Source organism: Aulostomus chinensis, chromosome 19, assembly GCF_037954235.1.
Source record: "Aulostomus chinensis isolate RoL2024-O1b breed Wild chromosome 19, RoL_Achi_v1.0, whole genome shotgun sequence".
Classification (NCBI taxonomy): domain Eukaryota; kingdom Metazoa; phylum Chordata; class Actinopteri; order Syngnathiformes; family Aulostomidae; genus Aulostomus; species Aulostomus chinensis.
The window spans coordinates 12,843,242-12,868,846 of record NC_141338.1 but is presented as its reverse complement, the minus strand read 5'-3'; the positions used below and the strand labels follow the sequence as shown (position 1 = coordinate 12,868,846).

Below are 25,605 nucleotides of genomic sequence, written 5' to 3'. Positions count from 1 at the left end.
CACAGCTAGCGCCTTACCTCACCGAAACCTGAACAAGAAACATGGAGTTGCCCTCACACCTCACGATCCTTGTTAAAATGTTTCTTCACCCGCAGATTGTAGGTTTTATCTCTTGCATGGTTCCTCTAGAGCAAAGACCACAAACGTACTCAACCTGCCGTTTTTTTACTTCCCCTGATATTCCATATCCTAGCACCCAAAGTGTCGCAGCCGAAAAAAACATGCTGCGCCTCCAGAGTAATCTCAAGAAGACCGCTTGGCTCTAATTTTGCTTACAAATAATAGGCAACAGTCAGCAGGAGAGTATCTTGGGGTTAGAAGAGGACCAGCGGGAAGGATTTGTAAAGTAACGAGGATGGATTTAGTTTTTGTGTTGAAAACAACATCTCAACAGCTTCCTTCAAAATTTGTGCTTTCATGGAAACAACCTGCAGAGGGCACATCATCTGTTCTCTTTCTTACTGTCTCTGAGGAGATTCCACTGACATCCAGTCAAAAATGAATCATGAGAGAGGAATCAAGCCGCTGTTAGTGGGTGAACGTAGTGGAGACAAACCTTAAGCCATTGGATCCCCAAATGTCAAGCACAACCACGTGTCTGCATCTCTGTTTTACTCTCTGCATGTTTGTCCTTCTGTTGGTTCGGTCTGTCTTTTGATGTGTCTGCGTCCACCACCTTGTCTTATACTTTTTCATGTCACGTTTTTAGCACTTTTATGGAATTTGATGTTTAACAACAATTGAAAACCTCATTTCCTAATAACGATCACAGCCTGTCTGTCTGGTGTTGTTTATGGAGAGGCTCTTTCTGTCTGCAGTCAAACCTTCAGTGTCAAAGAATGTCAGCTCATCTTTGTTTTTCTTCTGTTCAATCAAGAATCCCTCAGGGACACAGGGCTCACCTGCTCCGTCTCTTCCCATGTGTGTTCACTGCTTTCCTGGAAATGTCTTCTGGTCTTCTTGAGTGCGTAGGTGTACATGCGAGTGATTTATGTGCTTGTGCAGAGGTGATGTAGAGGGCGTGACTTTGCCCTCAGCTTCTAGCCTGCCAATACCTTTCCTCCATCATCTTTACATTTCATGGCAGTCACATGGAGGCTCTGGGGAATCCAGCACAACATCCGTCCTTGGTCTTTGCCCTCCAAAGCCTAATGGTGTTGCTCTGTGTGTTTTTTCCACAGCTGAAGGAAATGTGCAGGAGAGAGCTTGATAAGTCTGAATCAGAGATTAAGAAGAATGGATCGATTATTGGAGAGTATAAACAGGTATGAATTTGATCTATCAAGAGTGAGGCGGTTAACTATGAAAGACCCAATTCAATGTTGCATTAACAACATGGCGTGTTTCCTGTTATCACATGACAATTCACCTATGGTTAGCGGTTTGCTGCTCACTCCGACAAACATTCTGTGCAGTGACCCGAGAACAATGAAAGCTCTCAGCACCATTTTTTTACTTATAAAATAAAGAAAAATCAGATGCAAGTCAGGATTTCTCATGCTTGTCTACAGTGTTGTGAGCTCAGGAGGTCAAGGTGGAGCAGCTACCAGCTGTGATTGGCTCGTTCATGGGTAGGTCTCAGCGACTGCTCAGTCGAGAAATCACAGCTATTACAAGGTGTATTTGTGGTGCTCCACTCCTAACAGCCATAATGTCAGAGTAAACCATAAATCGTAGTGGACAACATGCAGGTAAATATGACATATTAAAATGGACCCAAGCGAGGTAAAAGCAACATTTGACAGAACAAATAGACAGTTGTATTTTCGGTGTAATTCCACCCCAACTGTTGCCCCTGGCAGGTCAAGTCTCAGGGTTGTTTTGATCCTGGGTGGACAAATGACCTTCATGTGAATATCTGAAGCCACACTAAAGCCTCAGCGGAGCTCTGAAATATAGCAAGTATCCAGGGCGTTAAGAGGCAATGAGGTCATAAATAACCTCTTGAAATCAATCCTAAAACCCACTGGGAGCCGAGGTAACAAGCGCAAAAATATGTGTAGTTGGGTCACACCTCTTAGCTCATAGCCTGCAGGTTTGCTGCTTATTTGGTTCCATTAAAGTTAAAAGCACGACATCATTGAATAATAAGATATTTTTAGGAAAGCAACTATGTTCATACTGAACATCTCTTCTGATCGCTCGTATGTTAACAAAGACTAGATACTCCCTCATGGCTTCCTCAGCTGGTGTATTGTTCTTACCGTGTTCTGTAGTTTTCATTTTAGACCTTTCAAACAAAAAAGAGTCTGCGTTTTAGACCCATCTGGAACCCTGGAGGTTTTAGAAGTAAGCTTTGAGTACCTCTTTCCTCATGTATATTTTCAGATCTAAGCTCCAATCACACCAGCATCGTGGCAAGAACAAGGCATGAATGTTTAAAAATATTATGTTTTTGAAAGAACCCAAGACAGACATGCCTTCACTTCTGTTTTCATTCATTCAGCTGATTTGTGGGGAAAAAGGTCTAATTTAACGAATTGTCCCAAAGCTGAACCTGCAGCCTTTGATGCCTGAGCTTGTGAGCATATTTCCAGTATTTGACTCTCCGAATTCCTCTTACCGTGATTTTTCATCCTTTCAGATCTCATCCTGTCACTTAATGCTTAAATATAACCCTTCCCCAGATCAAGTGCTATTACCATCAGCAGCCCAGAGACATTATGCAACATTTCAGCTTTTCTCAGTCCCCTCGGTGGCAGCCAGAAATAGAAACGGACTTATTTAGAGATCTGAACTTCACCTGAGTCTTAAAATAATGGCATCAAGGTAAAAATGACAGCAGATCTGGAAACGGTTGACAAGAGTGCTGAAATCTGATGATGATGATGAGTTTGTTTGTGTGTATGTGTATCATGGTCAAAAGCAGCCCTCAGATGGCTGTTTTAAGCAGAGCAGAGAGTGAAAACATGTCAGATACAGTTCTGTTTGTGATGAGACTGAAGGTGATGGATGAAAATAAGAGAGCAGAGGGAGGACAGCAGCGCTCGATCCTCTGGGATTGACAAGTTGAGGAATGCTCCAAAATACCCAGGATTGTTGTCTATTCTTCAGAAAGCATTTTTCTATTTCACTGGCTGTGAACATCACGTCTCTCTCTTGGTGGGATTTGAGCCAAAAAAGCTTTGTGTGCTAATTGCCCCTCCAGCCCACCAGGACAGAGAAACGTCTGTCGACTGGTGAAGCATGAAACGGTGGTTAGTGGTGTATTGTTGGGCTGCTGTATGAGCCGAGCCAGCGAGGATCCGATCAGGCTGGCCAGGAACTTGCCAGTTACACCGGCATGAGCCAGTGTCTATCTGGCATGTGTGTTGTTCCTTCCATATTTAAAACAGAATTCTGAAGCGGAGCAAAGCCAAGGAAGGAAGAGAACCAGCATAATTCTAGCATCTCTTAGAGCCCAGCATTGCATCATGATTGTCTAGTTCCAAGCTTTATGTATAATATATTTATATGTAAATGTGTATGAATGTGCTCACAAGCCCACTATAAGCAAGTGTACTACACATGAATCATTGACCAAGAACACCAAACTGGCAGCAAATGTTACAGCAGGATCAGATGATTCATTGTGTGCAGACATTTCATAGAAATAAAATACAGAGGAAAAAATATGGCCGTGGGTCTTCAATCAATCAGATTTTATTTATAAAGCCCAAAATCATAAATCAGAATTCGCCCTGAGGTGCTATACAATCTGTACAAGATGCAGGATCCTCTGCGCTCAGACCCTCAAATGGATGAAGGAAAAACTCTCCCAGCATAGATGCTGCAAGGACTGAACCGCAGAACGTACAACAGTTGACGACAAAAATATGTTTGATTTAAGTATGACTGCATCTCCTCCCAGGAGGAAGGAATTCACAAATCTTGAGATGCAAAACTCAACCTAAAACAAGAGGGCACGTACATAAGATAACCTCAGCCAAACCAAAATAAAAAAATTGCGATTTCTCACTATGTTAAAGAGATTTGCCCTGAAATTTAATTTGTTCTTCCTTGTCTCATGCTACACCCTTTCACAATGTTTGGTGAGAATCTGCCTCAAAGTTTTTACATAATTTTACTCCTGGGACAGAAAACATGACCTCCTTCACAGAGGCAACACTAAACACCCAGCACTGGAGTTTAAATGAGGCAGTTCCTTGACAGCATGCTTCCAGATGGTACAGTGTGAACCCCGAACTTGTATAGACTTGAACCTCAGCAGGACACGCTGTCCTCTCCAACACATCCCTCTCGTACAATAACCACAGAGGGCGAAATTCTTACTTCCCATGTGGAAGAGAAAAAAAAAAGATTTAAAGACAGAAAGCAGCTAAGCAGAAAGGTCCAGCGCACACCGAGTAAGATTAGTTAAAAAAGGAAGTGAGAGGAGTAAATGAACAAGGGGGCAGCTGCCAGATCAAGAGGGATAGGAGATATGTGGTGATAGAGGGAGAGAGAGATGAGAACTGTAATGGCGGATGAGAGGAAATGAAGGAGAGGATGGCGGAAAAAGATTAAGGACACGTAGGAGGGGAAAGATGGATATCTGCTCTGCTAAAGATACACAGATGGATGTATAGATTGATCTGTAAAGAGGGAGGATGAAGGGAGATATACTGTATGTGCCACAGGGAATAGAGCTATGGGCCATAGATGAGAGATGTGCTGAGAGCTGGAACAGATAGATGGCCTGTCGGTCAGAGAGGGTGAGGATGACCTGATGTACCTGCTAGGATGACTCATGTCACACTGATCTCTCTGTTCAGCGGCACACTGGAGCACAAGTGTGTGGGAGTGTGTATGTTTGTTTGTGTTAATATGTTTTTGGCTGCAGGTTATAGGTAAAGGAAGAGCAGAGAGAAAAATTAAAGGAAGGAGGAAAAAAAACCCACGATATACCAGGCTGTAAACCTAAAAAGCCTCCGTGTGCAGTCATGCCGCTCTTCCTCCCTGTGCGCACTGCTTTCAGTCCCCTCTCCCTCCCACTACTCTGCTTCCGCTCAGCATCTAATTTGGGGGATGTTAGCAGGAACCACTTATTTATTTTTTTAAGCTGACCGGAACCTTGCTGGAGCAGTTCGGGTCTCCATTGTTTCACAGACCTTGTAGCTTTCAAGCTTTAAGCATTAAAATTAATCTACACTCAGATGTGTATCTTTTCATACTCCTCTCCAGCTCAGACGAGGCGCTCACCTGACACTAACCAGAACATCAGTCTTCATAACAGTGACAGTCTCAAATCAGGCCGCAGGCTGACCTCTCTCGTGCTTTGGTTTGCCTAAAACTCCCAACACATCGCTCTGTCGTGCTCGAGGAGGCCCCTGCTATAACTGTTTGCTGGGTGAGGAATAGTTGGAAATTTTGGACCTGTGTCATTGGAATGTTTTTAATCCCATCCAGAGAAACTCTGTTTGAAGCGTTGCTGTGTTTATATCTCTGAAATTTGACGCCAGGAAGATTGTGAAGAAAGACATCAAACTGATGCAGGCTGCTGAGTGAGCCGCTGTAAGGAAGAGGCACAACTGAAGTAGCAGAGCCGTAGTTGGATGTGAATGTGTACGTATATCACGTGAGGGCGGTCGGACAAACAGGCACCGCTAATGGATTTAAAGTAAGAGGATGAGACTGGTTTACTAAGACGCGGAGACAAAGACAGCAAAGGAGAAACATCAGGTAGCTCATCAGCACCGCCGGAAATCTTCAAACAGGATTACACAACGCTGTTTGTCCTCAGAGTAATACACAAAGGTAGTTTGAATCAGCCCCCGCTTGAGAGCATCAGCAGTGGAACATCTCTCTATTAAGTGACCCAAAAACAACGAGCCATACTTTTATGTTTTATGTTTTGTGTTCCTGCATGGAACTTGTGACCGGACACAATGGCTTAACACATCTCATCCGTGAAACCGGTCGCCGCCCAAGGTGCAGACGGTTTATAATCAGCAATGGTGGTTGTTTAACAGTGAAAACGACATTTCCCATGATCCCACACCACTTCTTGTCATCAAACCATGTCTTAATGATAGTTTCGAAGTAAAGGATTGGACGAATGCTGATAATTGCTGCGTTTATAACCTACGCCATGGAGGTCATGTGATCACCAGCGCGTCTCGTTGTCAGCAGGATATGTAAATAACTTACGGATGAACTCCAAGGAAATTTGGTGAAAAGACATATTATCAAGTTTCAGGTTTATATCTGGACATTGATTGCACATGAAATGGTTGTAAGAAGAATGTTGTGGATTTCTAAATTCTCTCGATCAAATTTTGGTCCTATTTGTAGTTGATATTTCAATGAAATATAAGCCTGTTTGGATGAAATCTGATGCGATGTAGTTCAATTGAGGGGAAAGTATGAAGTATGAATCATGTTCTGGATCTGAAAACCTGTTTTCTGAACAGATTTTGGTCCTAATGTGCACTAAAAGCTCACCTAATCTCACATCTAGTGTATGTTAGGTATCATTATGTGTGCAATGCACAAACGTCTGCTGTCATAAAACATGTAAGCACTGATGTCTCGTAGCTGCGTGTTTCTAGTCTTAAGAGCTGCTACTTGAGTTTGAGTGAACAGAGATACAGCTGACTTCAAAGGCGTTTTAACTGAGAGCTTCTTGTCTTCATCTGGGCTCCTGCTAGATCTGCTCCCAGCTGAGTGAACGACTGGAGAAACAACAGACAGCCAACCGAGGAGAGCTGGAGAAAATCCGGGTGAGTAACACACGCACGAACCACTCCTCCGTACTGTAGATTAACAGCTGGGACTTCAAGTGGAGCGTAATTACAGTGTCGTGCTGCTTTTCCTGACAAATGGAAGTGCGTGTGTCTTATTTACACAGTTACTGATTGAAGAATTAATGATACATATTAACTGCAGTTGTGAGGAGGGTCCAGAAGTGCCTCAGAGTCCCATTATGACTGGATCTGTCACGTACGAGTAGACGGTGACATTGTCCACCGGTCAGCCACAACATTAAAATCAAGTGAATCACATTGGTGATGTGGTTCCGGGGGGTGAAACCTGCGGTGAAATGTAGAACTTTTAGAGTTCAAATGCTCAAACAAGCACATGCAGAGCTTCCATCCTGTGTGATTTGCTATTCAGTAATCAACTATCAATTGTCATGGGTTTGTGCGAGGTTGCAGCACACACGCTTTCAGAGAGGAGTTTTGATCTCTCACCCCCCGGCGCTTGTAGGTGGGCTGCCATCTCATGGTCGTGACTGGCAGGGAAATCAAGACTGTTGGGGAAAGAATAGTTGGCCGAGGAGGCCGAGCCATGAGTTCCAGCACTCACACACTTGGCTGGAGAAATGTTTGATCAGACTGTAGCGGGGGGAAAGGCCATTTTGGCTGTTTTCTGGAGCTGGCCAAGGACTCACAAAAGGACAGACAAAAGGGTTATTGCAGCAAGGACGAAGCTTGGTTTGTGTGTGTGTGTGTGTGTGTGTGTGTGTGTGTGTGTGTGTGTGTGTGTGTGTGTGTGTGTGTGTGTGTGTGTTGTAGAAATATCTCTATCCATTTTTGTTATTTTAACTACTTATTAAAAATAAACCTGTCAGCAGGATGAAAAACAGTGGCGTGCAGTGAATTATTTGTAATTACAAGTTGTAGCAGTGTTAATTGGAGATGTGTGAGTAATACTGTCAACCGCTACTATTCTATGTAGTGATGTGAGACATTTACGGGATTGGCACTCAGCGTCACTGATGGTCTCATCTTCTTCTGCCGTGATGTGCCTGGCGTGTATAATTGCCATTAAGCCTTGAACTCAGTTGACAGTTTAATCCAGATGAAATGCAATCACGCGCTGAAATAACATAGCCAACAACCTTGGCGATGAAGTGCTGCGGATGGCGCCGCCTGTCACTGCAAACTCAGGGTCCTAATCTGTCAACAATGGTCTCCTCTGAGGCAGCCTCGTAAACAGGATCCAACCTGCGCCGCCATGAGGATGTCAGGCAGCCGCGAGCCAAACGCAGAAGGAGCGAGAATATTTATGAATAGGAATATTTCACTGCCAGCGGAGCATCTGACAGCACTCAGGTCCCTGAGATGAAGGAAGTCGTAAAAACCAGCAAATAAAAGTCCCCGGACCAGGTTATGTTCATTTATTTGTGTTTGGAGTTTTGTTCTTTTACCGACATAAACAAGCTACCAGAGGATGACTCCTCGCGTACGGGGGGTGCCCAGAAAACCTGTGCTGGAAAACTTTAGTCAGCAACAGATGAAAAACGTAGGTTGCTTGTAGGAGCTGCAACACCATCGCACCTGGACAGAAGGCTTCCTTTCCAGAAATATCTGTACTACACCAAAATGACGTGGTGGTAGATGTTTGCATGTGGCTCACACCCAGTGACGATTGTTGTAATCTACTGATGTGTGATGCTGTTTGATGTTTCCCATCACCTACCTTCATGCTACTCCAGGCGTTTGTGCCTCGGAAACGGAGCCAGAGTAGCAACGTGATAACTGCGCCACGCACCACTGATGTAACCTCACGCTCGCATTTCCTGCCTTTTTCAGCTGTTACACAAAAACCAAGAAGCCAGCTCTCACCAAACGTGATGGGTGGGTGTCATGAGGGCTGAGAGAGAACCCATTCAGTGTGGTGGCAAATCTGGTTATCAGAACAATTAATAACTGCCCTCTAGTTCTTTATTTTTGAACTTTTTGTGGTTCTTTTTTTTCTTCTTGTTTTTTGCGAGGTTTGTGTCAGTGAAAATAAAAGACACCTAAATATGTGAGCTTTGATCCCACTGATCTTTGTCCAGACTTTATTTTATTTGTCCCACGTGCACATCAGCCTTCCTTCTGGATCTGAAGTCAATATTCCACCTCTAGCGGTTATCAGCGGTTGGTTTCTATCTTTACCTAAGCTGGAATGTGTTCATGTCTTTACCTGAATCCAGTAGCTTCCCCCCCCCCCCGGCTTGATTCTTTGAACTGCTCACACATTTTGCTTCAGCACTGGTTTGCCTCTGATCAGGTCGAGCTTGTTTCAACGCACAGTGGATCGGAAAGTCCCACCAGCTTAAAAGACGTCAGTTATCACTTTGCACTTTTCTTTAACCTCCTCGTTTCTCTCTCTGTCCTCACGTCCTCGTCCAGTCCAAAGTGGAAGGCTGTGAAAAGTGCAGCAGCCTTTTCAACAAAGAGGGTCGTGTAAGGGCGGCCATGACCACGGTGCCTGCGGGGGGGCCGGAGGAGACCGATGAGGAGAAGGAGGGTTTGAAGAACCAGCTGAGGGAGATGGAGCTGGAACTGGCCCAGACCAAACTGCAGCTGGTGGAGGCCGAGTGCAAAATCCAGGTACGCGGCTTACACACACCAACAACCAGTCACAGCGGAGTATGTCCTTAAATAATTAAAGATATTGGGAGCATGATTGACAAATTGACATCATTACTTCTGCCAGAGAAGCCCTGAGGTGTGTCACACTGACCTTTGACCATTAACGTCTGTCTTGAGTTCTGGTGATGGTAAAACTTGGAGAACGTGCCTCAAGGCGTTCCTGAGATGTAAGGAACGAAACAGATGAACAAGCTGAAAACATAACGCCCCCATAAACAGATACAAACAGGTGACAAATTAAAGGAAGAACTTGAATGAATGGATGAAGGACCCAGGAGGTCAGTAAAGGGCGGGAGAGGACACAGACTGGTTGGATGCTGTGATCTTCACAGTCACCAGATCTCAAGCCAACACAACTCCTCCAGGAGATGGTGGAGCCATGGAACACGTTCTACAAGACAAGGTCTCATCCGTTCAGTCCAGTTCCAAGACTTGCAGGATGTATCAAGGTGCCGTGTGTGAGCCAGCGCGGTTTCTGTTAGGATGGAGGAGTTTTGCTGTCCTAGAAAGAAGTTGTTCAAACTGGGTCACAGCAGACAATAAGGGGTTCTGTCAGGAGTTTGCTGGGAACAATGTCAGATAACGATGATGTTCAGAACATTCGGCTCGAAACTGCTGCTTTTTCAAAGACAAAGTGGTAAAAATAGATTAATAATTTATTTATTTCCTAAACGTCTCAATGCATCTCTAAGTGGTTCTCTCTCCTCGTCATTCAGGACCTGGAGCACCATCTGGGTCTGGCCCTTAATGAGGTGCAAGCCGCCAAGAAGACCTGGTTCAACCGAACGCTCAGCTCCATCAAGACCGTGACTGGGTCCCAGGGCAAGGAAACCACCTAACCGTCTGTCCCCCTACAGCCAAGTTCCCCCAGATCTGGAGCTCAGAGCAACCACGGGACCCCCTGAACCCTCCAGGCCATAACTTGAACACTGACCATTCAATCCCAGAGTTCCCGTGACTACCCTCTTATCAAGTATGTACTTATGTTTCCTTGGTCCTGCCCCTTCCTGGTCTAATCACCCTGCCCCCTTTTCTTCCCCTCTCTCCGCCTCTAAAGACTCCAGCACTGATGAGAAGGGGTTGAAACCTACAACAGTACCACTTTCCCCAGAGGACTAACGTGCTTCCACACTCAGAGAGAAACATGTAAAACAAAAAACAAACAAAAAAAGAAGCTTCATTGATTTCTGTCTTTGTACTGCTGATATTAAAGACCCGCAGACGGAAGGTTGGACATCAGAACTGAGACACTCCGTCCCTCCTGGCCGCTCTGCGCGCTCCCCTCTAAACTACTGGCACAAAACAACCAGTCTCTTTGTTCTAGGTACGAGAGCTAACAGACGCTTTTCCAAACTGAGCTTTTTCTAATTTACGTTAAACGTTCTTTCTTTTTTTTTTCTTTTTTTGGGGGGCGGGGGGGTCAAAAATATGTACATGAATGTGCTTATGTAAAGAGGATGGGTGGGTGTGTGTGAGTATGCATGTTTTTTTGTTAAGTGTTGATTGTGAGAGATCACGTGTGTATTTGTGTGTATGTGTGCATGTGGAGAGAGAGAATGCATAAATTGACTGAATTTAAAGGTGTGTTTTGATGGGGGGGTGGGCGGGGGAGGATAAAGCACTAAGGTTATGAATGTGTTCATGCATGGAAGAGAACATAAGTTTCCTTCAGCGTTCAAATTAGTGTGTGAATGATGCTAAAGTTTGCTGACAACGCCTTGACGTGAAGGTGGATATCGACGGTCCTGGTGGACGGAAGACGTCATCGACAGAAACATTAAAACATGACACACACACCCGTTTGGTTTGGATGTCCCAACTGAAGCTTCAAACCCCCACAAACACACATGCGCGCACAACAAACATGGTGTTGACTCAAAAAATGGAAAAAAACACACACACACACACACACACACACACACACACACAAAATATAATCATTGGTGCACCCGCCCCCTTCTCCCTCTCACCAGCTGCTCTATCACCTTTAACCTTTGACCTCAATCTGTAGGGTGGCAAAATGGATTAGGTTTCATTTGTCAGGATTTTTTTTTTTAAGCATTAACACAAAAATACAGACTGTAGGTTGGCTTGCAGTGTGTCAGAAGGCTAAAGGGAACATTCCAACTTTTTTAGTCCTCCTTGTCCTCTCTTACAATGTCGGCCATGATTAGAGGCTGCAGTCTTTATTTGTCGACCAAAGCGAGGATAGGGTTGTTGAGGTGCTAAGTCAAATCACTACACCCAGTCAGGAAAGTAGTTCCGACTGAAATAACATCACCTCTTCATTTTCATCATTTTTCCCCCTTCATAGCAACTGTTAATGCAGTCATAGACCCTTTTGGCTGAAGGTCTAAAAGCTCTTATTTATAGCGGCTAAGCTAACTAGCAGTTAGCTGCGCGGAGGGCTTCTGGAGCGTTGTAATGTACTCGAAGAGGGGAGAAGGGTTCTCTCTGCTTGTCTGACACTAAAAATGATTATAATGAAAATATGTCCCTGAAAAGTTGGTGTGTTCCTTTGAAAAAGAGAGTTTGGATTTATTGAAGTGGGATTTGTTTGAGGTTTTCATCAATGGTTTGGGTCAGCGTGTGTTCCGCGGCAGCGACACTCGTCTGTGTCCACGTGAGCTTGAAGAAAGAGAAAACAAAACATAGAAGAAAAAGGAACCGCGGTCTGACGTGGTGAGGTTACCAACATGGTACACGTGTAAACACAACTTCCCGCAGTTTTTCTCCTTGTAGGTGGGTAGAGTCTGTTCTTCTCTGCAGTGCTCCATCCTCTGGAGTGCACGACTACAGTCTTCTCCTCCTACTGCAGCAGTCTGTGCTCCTCCATCTGTAGCCAGTCTCATGAGGCTCGTCAGGCCCATGCTTGTGCACCGAAGACGCGCTGACCCACATCTACTGAAGCTCACACCCTCCCGGTGGATGACTGCCTCCCACAACCCCCCTCCAAACTACACCTTCAGATACTGCTATCTGACAACATACACGCTCATGATGCTGCAAAGACCGATAAGAGCAGAAGCGAACATTAATAACAGGTGACTGGTGGTGGGTGGAGTCCTGTGTGTGTGCGTGCGTGTGTGTATACTTGATTCTGGTGTTTCGTGCTTTGCTCCACTTGCGTCTTTTCATGATTCATCGTTTCAGAATGGTTTCAGGGACACATGCCCTAACTCCACCTGCCTGCACCCGTGGAATAACCGCAGCACCTTACGGAGCCGGTGTGGAGTCGGACGCTGGAGAAACACACACCTTGATGAGTTCATGTCTCTTAAGAACTCGAGAGCGAGACGTTTCCACAAGCTTGAGTATAAACACACACACACAATGTCATGAATGTAGAGCTTGCGTGCGCACACGCACACACACACACACCAGAAGTGTAACACAGCACCTCGAGTGCGGATCAGTATCACTGTTACATCGTCAATACCAGGAGGTAATGAGAGGTCAAAAACTCTAAATCAGTCCCAGGGGTCGGGGGTGAGAAAGTGCTTGTGTGTGTGTGTTAATATTTAGCGTACTAAAAGTGGGCGTCTGCGTTCCTGATCATATTGGACTTAAAACAAATTACGAGCTGTTAGTATGAATTGCATCTAACTTAAAGGTGGATTCTGATTGGCTGGCATGTCGGGACGTCGCCGGCGAGAGCCGGAGCAGTTTGACTGAAGGCACTGGCTTGTACATAAAACCGTTCAAAAATATTGAGTTTATGATTTTCTACTCTGTAACTAATGTTGCCTACCTGTACCTACCTACCTACCTACCTACCTACCTACCTACCTACCTGCCTACCTGCTGCCCACCACCACCATCATGTTTTCTGTTCATGTTGATTTGTCTCCAAGCTTCTCAGTCTCACTGCTGTTTGGTTTCATTATAAATGCCAAAACGTAGCTTTATCATCCGACAACAACAGCAAAACATTATCAGTGTGTGCATATTGTAATAGTGTAGGGATGCATTGTGTATACTTCATGAGTTTCAATATAAAGATATCAACACAAAAACAGTATCTGACTCTTTTCTTTGACACATTTTCCACGATTACATCGCGTAAAGAGACCTTAACACACACACACACACACACACACACGCTGAAAAACAAAAGTATATTCAGATTTGCAAATCTACCGTTGATGCTGTTGAATGATGATAAGAGGATTTATGATTATTGACTGTAATTATGAATCTATGAGATTTAGCTTTAGCTTCAAATAACGTTTTAATGTTCTTTGGGTTCAGTTTCTAATTTTTTTAATTTTCTGTTTATCAAACAGCTCATATTTTATGAATTAGTGACTTACATGTGGAATAATACACAGTCATTATGTTATGACACAAAAATAGTACTCCATAAATAAATGCTTGAAATAAGACGTGAACAAACTACAACCAACAAAGGGATACAAATTCAGTTTATTTGGAAAGAGTTAGGATTTGAAGCAAAGAAGAATAAAACACATTTAATCAAACTCTAACTTTGTGTGTAGGGCTGACATCCATAGGATCCACACAGTTTACATTCATAGATGTATTTATTATAATACGCACTCGTGGGGTTTTTAGCTCTCAAGGGAAGGATTCTTAATAAATCATTTTTCTTAGGTTATTTTGATATTCTTTCATTATTGATGGTGTTAGTAGGGTCTGAGCCCAAAGGTCCTTCGGGGCGAAGACCCTGTTGAGTTTGCTCGTTTTAATTATCATTGGCTTTATCAAGGAATGAGACATTTAAAGATGGAATCTGGACTCTGTATAAGATTGAACCTGATGGGATCTTTAAGTTACAGGGGGAATCTAAGGAGGTCTGAATGGGTCTAAGGGGGGTCTGAGGAGGTCTGAGTGGGTCTGAGATCAAGGGCTACACCCCTAAAACCACAGGAACTGCACTAAAACCTGGTGGATGAGGTGAGCGCGTTGGTGCACTGACGTGTCTTCAGCCTCATGTGGTCGCCTGGCTCGGCTCTCCGGTGGTTGGTGGGAGGCAGACGGAGATGAAAGGCACCTGCTGTTTTTATAATGAGACTTTCTCTCCTTCACCTCTCAGGAGAACTTCTCTGGACACCTGAGTTCTCAACCTGTTTCCTTCTGACTAATTATATCCAGTGAATGAGCCTCTGAAATGTGTTTCCCAGCAGCCGAGTGGAAGTCTCTCACTTGGCTCAGGTGCCATTTTATCTTGTGCTCCCCTCCCTCAGGGAACATCCCTCATGATGTATGTCGTCATTGTTACCTGCATCAGGGATGAGTTATCTTCCACCTCACTGTGTACAATGTACCGCATGCACTGATTGTGCTGCAGGTCGTCCGTGTATCATCCAGAGTGTTTATGACTTAAAAAAACGATCTATGAAATTATCACCATTAGCGATGACGGCCGTCAGGATCTCGGCTCTGCAGATTACCTGCTGCTGCTGCTGTTGCTGGAGGTATCGAGTGTCTGCATTATGTAATCACACACACGCATACACACACACACACACTCACACTTTCAATCTGGAGTTATGGAGCTATAAATATGACCAACAGGCAGCAACAGAGTAAAATGAAGAGGTAGAATGCTAATGGGACGGGCATCTTTAGTTGCTGCTCTGCTCAGCAGTCATAGATTTATGTGTGTGTGTGTGTGTGTGTGTGTGTGTGTGTGTGTGTGTGTGTGTGTGTGTGTGTGTGTGTGTGTGTGTGTGTGTGTTCATGACTTAAGCCACTTTTCAGGGGCACAGCCCAGACTTCAGATCATTGGTGACGGCATGTTCATGTGGGAACAAAAGTCATGTTTCCATTTGGTAAATTGTTAAATTTTAGGGTCAGAGGTCAACCTTTGGCTCCCTGTGTTCATGTCTTGTCGATGTGATGTCCGGAAGTTGATGTTCATGAGTTTTTGAGTAGATGAGTTCAACAAGAAATTCACAACTGTTTCCATTATTTTCTGTGACGGTGAGCCAAGGAGAGGGATTGAGAGGTTAATGCTAACAATGCTATCAGATGAAGTTCAAAGCTAATCAGGCTCACACCCCACGGACAGCCGCTAACGTTTACATGTTACACAGAATTTACGTGATCCAAAATGACATTCAATCCAGGACTTAATGAACCAAATACTGACTTTTGTTGTTTGTCTTCCTACTGAACATGGCATCAACTCATGAAAGAAATTGTCTCTGACTTAGCCAGTTGTTTTTCCGACGTGAAGGGCCAGTATGATCTGATTATCCTGACATTATCAGAATGAAACATTAGGGAAGCAGAGGTTAGTCCCTTGAGAATGTTCATAATCCTGAAGTGGCTCGTGTGTGCTGCTGAGTCAGTATATGTGAACCAGTGTTCTACTGCACTTGTGGGGACACACGGCTTTGTGAGGAGCCAAAATTCCACAAATATGAATGAACGTTTGAGGGTCCAGTTGGTTTTGGTGTGAACTGGAGTGTGATTATGTGTTCACACCTGCTCAATCCAACTGCACCCCGAGAGTAAATCAGTCCAGGAACTAAACATGGAAGGTGTGAATGCAGCCTTTGTTTTAGGGTCACAGTGAGAGTGGGGGGGGGGGGGGATGATAGTCCCTGAGTGTACATCTGTGTGTGTGTGTGTGTGTGTGTGTGTGTGTGTGTGTGTGTGTGTGTGTGTGTGTGTGTGTGTGTGTGTGTGTGTGTCCTTATTTAACATTTGGGAGGTCTTTGTGGGGTGTGAGTGGCTTTTTGGGGGTTAAGACCTGCCGGGTTTAAAAGCTATTTTAGTCATTCAGTTGTGATGTTGAGGTTGAGAGGACTTGCGTGTAAATAACTGGATCAGGCGCAACCCCCCCCCCCCCCCCCCACTCTCTGAAATTTTGTAAATTGATCTCCTGATGCCCCCCACCCTCCCACCTTCACACACACACATGCGCACACACACAAACCTATGCTGGACTCTCTGATGAAGAGTAACTCAGGATGTACATTAGATTCAACTAATGAACTCAACATGAGAAGAACAAACACTGCTGCTGCTGTTGACTGTTGTCATTTGCTTCTTTTTCAGATTTTTTTTAAGTGGCCATAGTCTTTCTTTTTCTTCCAAAAAGCACTTCATGAAATGACCAAGTGTGATGGCAGAGTTTGTTGTTTCATGACAAACCTGCAGAGACTCCGCAGCTAATTACAGCATCACTTTGTTCATTCTGACTGTTGCCACTGTCATCTGACTGTCGCCTCATTCATTCTGACTGTTACAGCTGTCATCCGACTGTCACCTCACTCATCCTGACTGTTATAGCTGTCATCCGACTGTCACCTCACTCATCCTGACTGTTACAACTGTCATCCGACTGTCACCTCACTCATCCTGACTGTTACAACTGTCATCCGACTGTCACCTCACTCATCCTGACTGTTACAACTGTCATCCGACTGTCACCTCACTCATCCTGACTGTTACAACTGTCATCCGACTGTCACCTCACTCATCCTGACTGTTACAACTGTCATCAGACTGTCACCTCACTCATCCTGACTGTTACAACTGTCATCCGACTGTCACCTCACTCATCCTGACTGTTACAACTGTCATCCGACTGTCACCTCACTCATCCTGACTGTTACAACTGTCATCTGACTGTCACCTCACTCATCCTGACTGTTACAACTGTCATCTGACTGTCACCTCACTCATCCTGACTGTTACAACTGTCATCCGACTGTCACCTCACTCATCCTGACTGTTACAACTGTCATCTGACTGTCACCTCACTCATTCTGTCATCTCAGACCCCAGATTTCAGACTCCATTCTGGACCTCCTCAAGTCAAAAGCAATACACACACAGAGATTGACGGATAAACAGTTGGTTTAATCGCACAAAAGAGAATTTCTTTGTCTAGTCTGAAAATAGTTTCATCACAGTATGTATTTGATTCATAATTTCGCCAGGCTCGTCTGTTCAAAACAGAAAAGAATATCCACCCGATGTTCCTCGTGTCAGTCCCAGTGCTAATGAGAAGGTGGCTACAATTTCAAACATTATTTTGTGAGAATTCAAATTTATTCTTACATTTTTAGCACCGATTTAAACAGCACAATTTTAAAATGCAAAGCTTGGTGGAACATCAAGTATCGATAAATCTGTAAGCCCTAAAATTTTGAAGAGTAAAAAAATATGATTGTAACATCGTTACAAATACCAGTTGAGATTATGTCTGCAACTGAAGTTGGGAAAATATGAACTTGCTAATAAGGCAGAATCAACATTGTGAAGCTTCAGTCCATATTTTACATTTGTCACCTTTTTTGAACATAGAAACTGTGCAAAGGGCAGTTATACTTGTTAGTGCACCAGTTTAGGGTAAAATAAGAAGAAGAAGTAGTACAATTCCTCTATTATAAATGTTAAACAGACTTGGGTCAGTGCTGTTAAATGATCCTCACGACTGGCTACCATAGACTTGTACTGTACTGACTTGATTTATCTCTGGATCTCGTTAAATCTGCACCAGCAATGTTGTTACCTATAAACAGGCCCGGCTATCCCGCGCAGGAGGGAATTAATAAAACCTGTCAAATTAATTTGATATGTGAGTGTATCGTAGCCTCCTTTTACCAGGTGAAATACAATCTGAGTTATCTTCAGTAAGTTGTCAGCAGTCCAGCTTCATTTATTGCTCCACGCCGTCTGGATCTGGATTCCTCGGCTATTCGGTGTCTTATTGGTTTTCCAGACTGGCGTGTACATAACTGAGAGATGAGAGAATGTGACAGCCATGAGGGAACCTTCTGTTTCACAACTTCTGCGTTTTTTTGTTTATTTTACAGATTTCTTCCATATTTAAAATGTTAAATTATGTTATTTCTTGTAGCTATCGACACAATCCAGCGATATTTGCTGAGCAAGCGTTCATTTGTCAGGATAATTGTCTCTGGCACAAGATTTTAATCCTCCATCCTCCTTGCAGGGGGTTTTGTTGCTCTGAACACACACAAACACACACACACACAGCGGGGTGATTGGCAGCTGTGTGCTGGTGGTGCTGACTGCTGGAGATGTTACGGGATACTCAGACTCAGCTGCTCTAAAGATGATTGACAGCTCATATTGCTGAGACTTGGTGTGTTGAGACTCTTCGAGGACAAACCTGCCAATTATCGCCCGTAACCTCCACGCTGTGATTACAGTCCGACATGATGACGCACAAATTATCACTATTAGCTGTCAGAATGTGACTCATTCAAACATTTGAAGCATTTTAAGGATGAACAGTAACAAACTTTGAATGTCTGGGACCTGAGAAACTGATGGTGCTGACAACAATATTTGGCCCAGGCCAAATTCGAGACTTTAATTTATGATTTACTTTATTTATGATTTATTCATCCTACTTGGGGCAGCATGGCTCAGAGGTTGAGTGGCCATCTTGCAACAGAAGGGTCGCTGGTTCGATCCTCACTTTCCCTAGTGACCATGTCCAAGTGTCCTTGAGCAAGATACTGAACCCCTAATTGCTCCTGATGGCCCTGACAGACTGGTGACCCGTCCAGGGTGAACCCCGCCTCTCACCCAATGTCAGCTGGGATAGGCTCCACCCCCCGGAAAGTAATCTAGTACAACCTTTATGTTAAACTCAGGATTAACTCTGGATTAGCAGGATCATTGAGTCCAAATTCAACACTGGTTCAACAAAAACTATCATTTGCATCAAACAGTAAATCCTACCAGGTCTGAAAAGTGAAGCCAATGCATTCTCTCCCCGGCCAGCGGGGGGCGACTGCACTGCTACCATAAGGAGGCAGGACTGTAACAAACAACTTGATTTAGCGGTTTAGTTTCATTTCAAGCAACATCATCTTTATTTTGTTAAATTATCATATCACATGATAAAGGGCGTGGCCACCCTGTGATTGACAATGAGACATGTCTGTGACTCAGTCAGCTCCACCCCTTTATCCTGCCTCGTCCAAATATGGCAACTCACTCCACAAACCAATGGGAGATGTCATGGGGGGCTACAGCCACATTCCTATTGAACCTTGGGGGTAAATCCATAATCTAAAGACTCCCATCCTCCCCAACTACCGAGGTTAGCACGCTACGCCAGCATGCTTGAGTTAGATGGGGACACAAGGTGCAGAAGCTGGATGCAACTGATATTTGTATTTTGCACTTATGATGTAACTTATTCCCTAAATTATTTTGCAGCCTTTTTGTTTTCTCTGTAGTTTGGTGCTCGACAGTTTGGAATGGATGCCAGTTATGAACACAGAGATGCTAACAGATGATTCTGATTTGATTCTTCAAACAAAACTTGACTCACTTACAACCAAATTATCAGCCAGCTACGTGTTTGCAGTATCCCTCTGTCCTCATGTGGTGGATTCATGTCAGCGTCAGTTCAAAGATGCACGCGTGTGTAAAGATTCAGCACTTTCAGTTTTATTCTTCAGTTCAACAAGCATAGATTATGTCATGAACAGTGACAACCAGCGATCACCACTGCTGTGGATGTTGCTACCAATCAAAAACAATCAAATACAGCAAGTTTATACGACCTCCGTTCGCTGTCGTTTCAGGACCAGCGGTGACAGCATCTCACAAAAACTCATCACTGTATGAATGAGATAGACTGTGTGGATAAATATCTTCGTAATTTCATAGGCAGCATTATAGAACAGTTCCATTAAATCCCCTATTTGTCAAAAATAAGATAAAAAAGAAAATCATATTTACAGGAAACACGCATCACTCATAAGACACAACTCTTTTTTGCCAAAATATAAACAAAAAATAAAAGGGGGTAAAGAAATGTGATTCCAAACAGGATGGACGAGCCCAAAGTAGATATGTCAATTTATATGTATCCATTCATATATTGCGTGTCTATATATATATCTATATATATAGATATGTATATATATGTATCTATATATATATATATGCTTCTCTACAGAAAGCAAGTTTACTCCTCTATGAGTAAATACATGAATACATTCTACTCTACAATCACTAGAACAACAGTGTACATTCCCACCTGCAAGGCTTTGATCATGTATGAGGAGCGTGACCCGGCAAGGATGCAACAACATGCTCAGTGTCGCACGCACGCACGCACGCACGCGAGCATACTCGAAGGTGAAAAGTGATCCCAGATCTATTTCTGCTCCTCTGCCGAGTTCATAAAAACACACACACACACACACACACACACACACACACACACACACACACACACACACACACACACACTCTTCTTCCTCTGCCTCCATCTTCGGCACGTCTCCACCGTTCTGTGCTGGTGATCCAGACGTGGCGTCCCTTCTCATAACACGTCTCTTTTCTTCTTTTCTTAAACCTGACATTTCTGTCTGTCTAGACGATGACTATCAGATTTCAAGTTTTTTTTTTTAAGGTTGTTTTTTTTGTTTTTTTGTTTTTTTTAGAGGACGATCAGATTTGTGCAACAAAGGTTTGAGAGTCTTTGGTCTCTGGATGAATCCCAGCCTGCAGAACAAACACATTTCCCAAAAGCATTTCTGCATTATTTGCTTTCCGTTTGACCTTTTTGACCTGGCAGGGGGATGAAGAGGTGCCTTTTGGGAAAAACGGGCTTGAACAGACTTTAAATAGAAAAAAAGAAAAGAGGGGAAAAAAACCTAACCTGGCAACAAAAGCACTCGACTGAACATATTGCCGCATCTAATTGCACGAAGCTCCTGCATTCGGTGCCACAAAAATATTTTTTGATGACGGCACTCCTCCCTCTTCACTCCTGACAGCAAAGCTCCAGCAAACTTGAGTCTGATGGGTTATATACAGTGCTACAGCAGCCTGTTAGACAGCACCAGGATTATACAGGGGTGTGTTTTCTCAGCTATACATGGCTCAAATCCTAATGTACAAACAAGGCCTAACTGCTCGTGAGACAATCGTATGTGAAATATCAACAGAGAACGTCATGCTGTGTCCATGTGCTCAGCAAATATTTACACGTATGAAAGCGCGCATGTATGTGTGTGCTTTTGTGTTTGCATACACGTGTGTGTCAGGTAACCCTGAGTACGATGTGTCGATGGATTGTGCTTTTTAGATTTAAGTGTCATAATTATGTTTCTGTAACTGTAGATGCAGGCGAGAGAGGGAGAGAGGAAAAAGAGTGTGTGCGTGTGTGTGTGTGTGCGCGTGTGTGTGTGTGTGTGTACAATGGCAGGCTCTTGCTGCTTCATAGTCATCTCTTTGAGACATTTCTGGGAAAAGTTGACACACAAAGAACGTCTATCAGACAACTTGAATGTGGCACAAACAGCCATGACTGTGCAAACACAGTAACTGAGTGTGTTTCTGGGAGGAGCACAGTTGGTGCTGATGGTGCTGCGCTCTGAGAAACACCCGTCCTGCTCCCAAGGCTCCCATTCATGCTGTTTTTCAGATTAAAGCATCTGTAGTTTTCCTCTTCATTCGTGTTTAACTGTTAAACTACGCAGCCGAATTGCACCGCCCCTGGTGGAAGCGTGTGGTGTGGCGGGTCGCGTGGAGGAGCCGCTACGTCTTGAGGCCGATTCATTCATTGGAGTGAAAAACTGCATTTTTTTACATTGAATTTGACTGAGTTAAGTTCTCCATACAAATTCATCACCAAACAATGTTCCTAATGTTACTGTTACCACTACAGAAGAAACAGGACTTTGTCCTGTATTTGGTGACTGAAGGACAGTAAAGGGTATTATTAGGCTAACTTGGCCAGCTAGTTGACTGAGATAACATATGAGTGATACGATGATGAGTAGGCAGCGCGCGGGGGGGGGGGGGTGCCTTACTGCTGGCTTTGTTTAAGGGGAGGCCCACCACATTAACAAGAAATCTATATTTGAGCTGCACCACTAAACAGCAGTTCCCTGTTAGCATGATGCAGCCCCACACACACACACACACACACACACACACACACACACACACACACACACACACACACACCACTTGTGCCAGGTTTTGTCCATTCTGTTCCCCTTCCTGTGAAAGCCTGAGAGTTGAGGGTCGGCAGTCAGGGTGACTCCTCCCGAGCGTCTCTTCAGTCTGAGGGGAAATGAAAAGGTTGCTCACTGAGGTATGACTGTCTGCCTTATTAATGTGGGCCATCTGGAGGGAGAGGACGGGGGCGCGAGACAGACGGGCCAGAGGGGAAATTAGGAGAAATTCTTAGGTGGTGGAGGAGGTCGGCAAAGCTCGGAATTATTCACCTCAGCGTGAAGAGCGTATGAGAGGGAAGAGCCAGAGCAGAGAGGGAGTGACGGAGATTCACAGCACTGAACCTGAGGAACGGGCAGCAGCTGCACGTCATGGCTGCTGACATTTTTTTCTCGCGTGTAAAAACAAAAAAACAAAAAATGAGTATCCCTCCTAAAACTGTAAATGCAGTTGCTGAAGAATCAGCTGTTCAACGTTGAAGGACTCTCAGACTCTCAGAGCTTCTTCAGCTCAGTGGCCTCATAAAAATTGAACCCTGAATCGACTCGTAAAACAGGATTTAGGACCAAAGTCAAACCAAACGTTTGGTTAAAATCAAGCTCACATCCAGATCTGGAGGCTGCTCGCCCTCTGATGAGCATCCTGACCGATGTGGCGTTTCTATCGAGTTACGACCAGCTCAAGCTCACAATACAGAGAGAACCATCTCACATTACTACAGTTTTTAAACCACCACAATCCCAGTACACAGTATTAAGGACGACTAATACGCAATATCATTTAATATCAACATCAAGACTAATTATCTGCCGCAAAAATACCACGTAGACCTAAAAAAACAGCCAAAAAAAACCTGGCATATCTGTAAATAACCTCCCAACACCTGAGGCTTGTTTGGAAGCTGCTGAACGTCCACTAAAACCTGTGTTTCTCCTCGTCTGTTGCAGAGCAGCAGGAAATAAAAACCGAAAAACAAAGATAAGACCTTTGACTTCTAGAAGAATAAATTGCTCTACTTCTCATTAAATCTGAAAAATAAATAAGCGACACCGACAAGGACGCAGATGTTGCATCAGATCTAAAAATGTGAATATGAAGGGAAAAAAAAGATTCTAATTGTAATATTGGGTGACAAATTCTGTGTCAAAATACTACATTCCTAGATCATTTTTTCTGAGATTTTTCTCATCCATGGCCAACACCACGTGTGAATGCTTAAATCTGACACCGCAGGTTTCTACACCCAAGTTTGACACTGGAGGAGCTACATGCTAGATCAGGACAGAGACCCTGGCTCCGGCCCACGGTGAAGGAGGGAAGGCGGTAATAATAACAGACACCCATCTGCTGGTTTGGATCAGCTAGACCTCCTCAGTCCACCTCAGTTCCACCTGGACTTTCCTTTCCACCCCTCAAATTTTCTGGCATCGGTGACCCGGCAACACAGCCAAAGCCTCCTCCTAAAGTGGGCCCAGGCCCCGGGGTCCTGCAGCAACAACACAGGAGAGATCCAAGTCTTCCTCTGATGAAGATGAACAGAACCCTCTTTAATTAGTGAGCGCTGTGTGTTCCAGCAGCAGCTCTTCAATGCAGCCATAAGGTGACAGGAAGAGCGTGTTTGTGTGAGATTGTGTGTGTGTGTGTGTGTGTATATGTTGCAAAGAGTGACGGCTGTGCTTTTAGTCCCTACGGTGAGTTCACCTTAGTGATGTGTGTGCATGTGTGTGTATGTTGCAACCAGTGACGGCTGTGCTTTTAGTCCTGTGTGTGTGTGTGTGTGTGTGTGTGTGTGTGTGTGTTCATGACAGGAGGGAGGAGCGCATACATCATACACGCAGAGATCATTTAAAACCCCGATATTTCCTGCCAGCAACGATAGAAAATGTGCTTTCTGAAAGGAAAGGTGTACGTGTGAGTGCACGGGTGTGATTAGACTATGAGTGTGTGAGCACCTCTGGTCCGTAAATAAACCTTAGGCAGCAGAGAGCGCGCTCAGAAAGGCTGAGAGAGACATCGAGAGAGAGAGGAGGAGTTCAAAGAAGGAAGGAAGGAGGCATTATTATAGGAACAGCACAGATTAATAGGAATAATACCAAAGATAATATTGCATCTTCTAGAACTAGCTTCAGTTGCTCAGCGTATATAAAATTGGAAAGCTATAATGTGATATTACAGATACATTTCACTTTATAATTCTAAAATAATTTATACCAACAAGATATATTTTATAGTGTATTTACATAAATACATGATCATATAATAACATTATCATCAACACATCATTATAGAAACATACACCATACATATATGTGTATATAGTCATGTTATAGCCACATGTACACACACACATACACATGAATATACAATCAGAATGAGCTATTGCGATGCTGTGAAACTCCGTCAGACATTCACATCTTCTAAGTAAGCTTGAAGAGTTCAGGTGTATTGCTATAAGAAAGACCAGCACATCCACGCGCAGTCGCAGCTGAACTTTTCTCGTAAAATCCGAGTATTGCTTCGTGTACAGTCGTTCCGCTCTGATGTGATAATCTGAACGGCCGGTAGAGAAAACAGAGAGGAGCTCGGAGCCTCGCCGTCGGAGGGTCAGAGAGGTCTCTCCAGCTGGAAACTAGATTAAAAGTGTTTGGAGTCCGTCAGCTGGGTTTAGAAAGGCAGCCGGCTTACAGGCAGCAGCCAGGGGTTCTGTGTGTACAGATACAGGTAAGTAGAGATCCAACAACCTGCTGCCTCTAGAAGTCAGAGAAGAGATCCTGGGGACCCAGGTGAATGATGAAAGGAGCGAGCGTCCGCGGCTGGTAGAAGGGATTGTCGATGAAGAGACCTCCTGCAATGACACAAAGGAGACAGAAGAGCAGGAGGGACATGAATTACCATCTGACACAGGGTCACTTCAGTCAGGCAGCACCGAGGGTTAATAGCACTGAGGGCTGCAACGTTTGGAGAGGTTCTAGTAAACGAGGGTATTGCCACAGGAACTAACATTCCCATTTTACTCGACTGCCAATGTGGATGTGGCTTGGATTAAACTGAAAGAGTAGTTTGACATTTTATAAAATAAGCTAATTTGCCGTAGAGTTAGAAGAAGAGATTGACACTGTTAAACATGACGCTGGAGGCTGGAAGTAGGCACTCGACTCGCTCTGCCCAAAACTAGAGATTGAAAATGTAGGGAAGTTAAGACGAGCTTGAATGTTTGAAGCTTGGACAGAGCCAGGCTAGCCGTTTACCCTCAACCACAAACTTAATGCTATGCTAGATGGCCGCTAGCTAACCTCATATTTGACAAATGTGAGAGAGGACACAA

At 44.1% G+C, this 25,605-nt stretch overlaps 2 protein-coding genes across 7 annotated transcripts in view; one reads left to right on the top strand and one right to left on the bottom strand.

The window, feature by feature from the left end:
• Positions 1 to 13,349, top strand: part of rabgap1 (RAB GTPase activating protein 1) — an 80,736-nt gene extending 67,387 nt beyond the window's left edge. For all 5 annotated transcript variants that reach the window (XM_086187096.1, XM_086187093.1, XM_086187094.1 and 2 more), the window contains 4 exons: positions 1,182 to 1,265; positions 6,630 to 6,701; positions 9,102 to 9,302; positions 10,061 to 13,349. In XM_086187096.1, the coding sequence (XP_086043222.1) occupies positions 1,182 to 1,265; positions 6,630 to 6,701; positions 9,102 to 9,302; positions 10,061 to 10,183 (480 nt within the window). In that variant the 3' untranslated portion in view covers positions 10,184 to 13,349. The remainder of the gene's footprint in view (positions 1 to 1,181; positions 1,266 to 6,629; positions 6,702 to 9,101; positions 9,303 to 10,060) is intronic.
• Positions 13,350 to 19,721: 6,372 nt separating this feature from the next.
• Positions 19,722 to 25,605, bottom strand: part of strbp (spermatid perinuclear RNA binding protein) — an 80,159-nt gene continuing 74,275 nt past the window's right edge. For both annotated transcript variants that reach the window (XM_086186820.1, XM_086186819.1), the window contains exon 19: positions 19,722 to 25,125. In XM_086186820.1, coding sequence (XP_086042946.1) covers positions 25,031 to 25,125 — 95 coding nt within the window. In that variant the 3' untranslated portion in view covers positions 19,722 to 25,030. The remainder of the gene's footprint in view (positions 25,126 to 25,605) is intronic.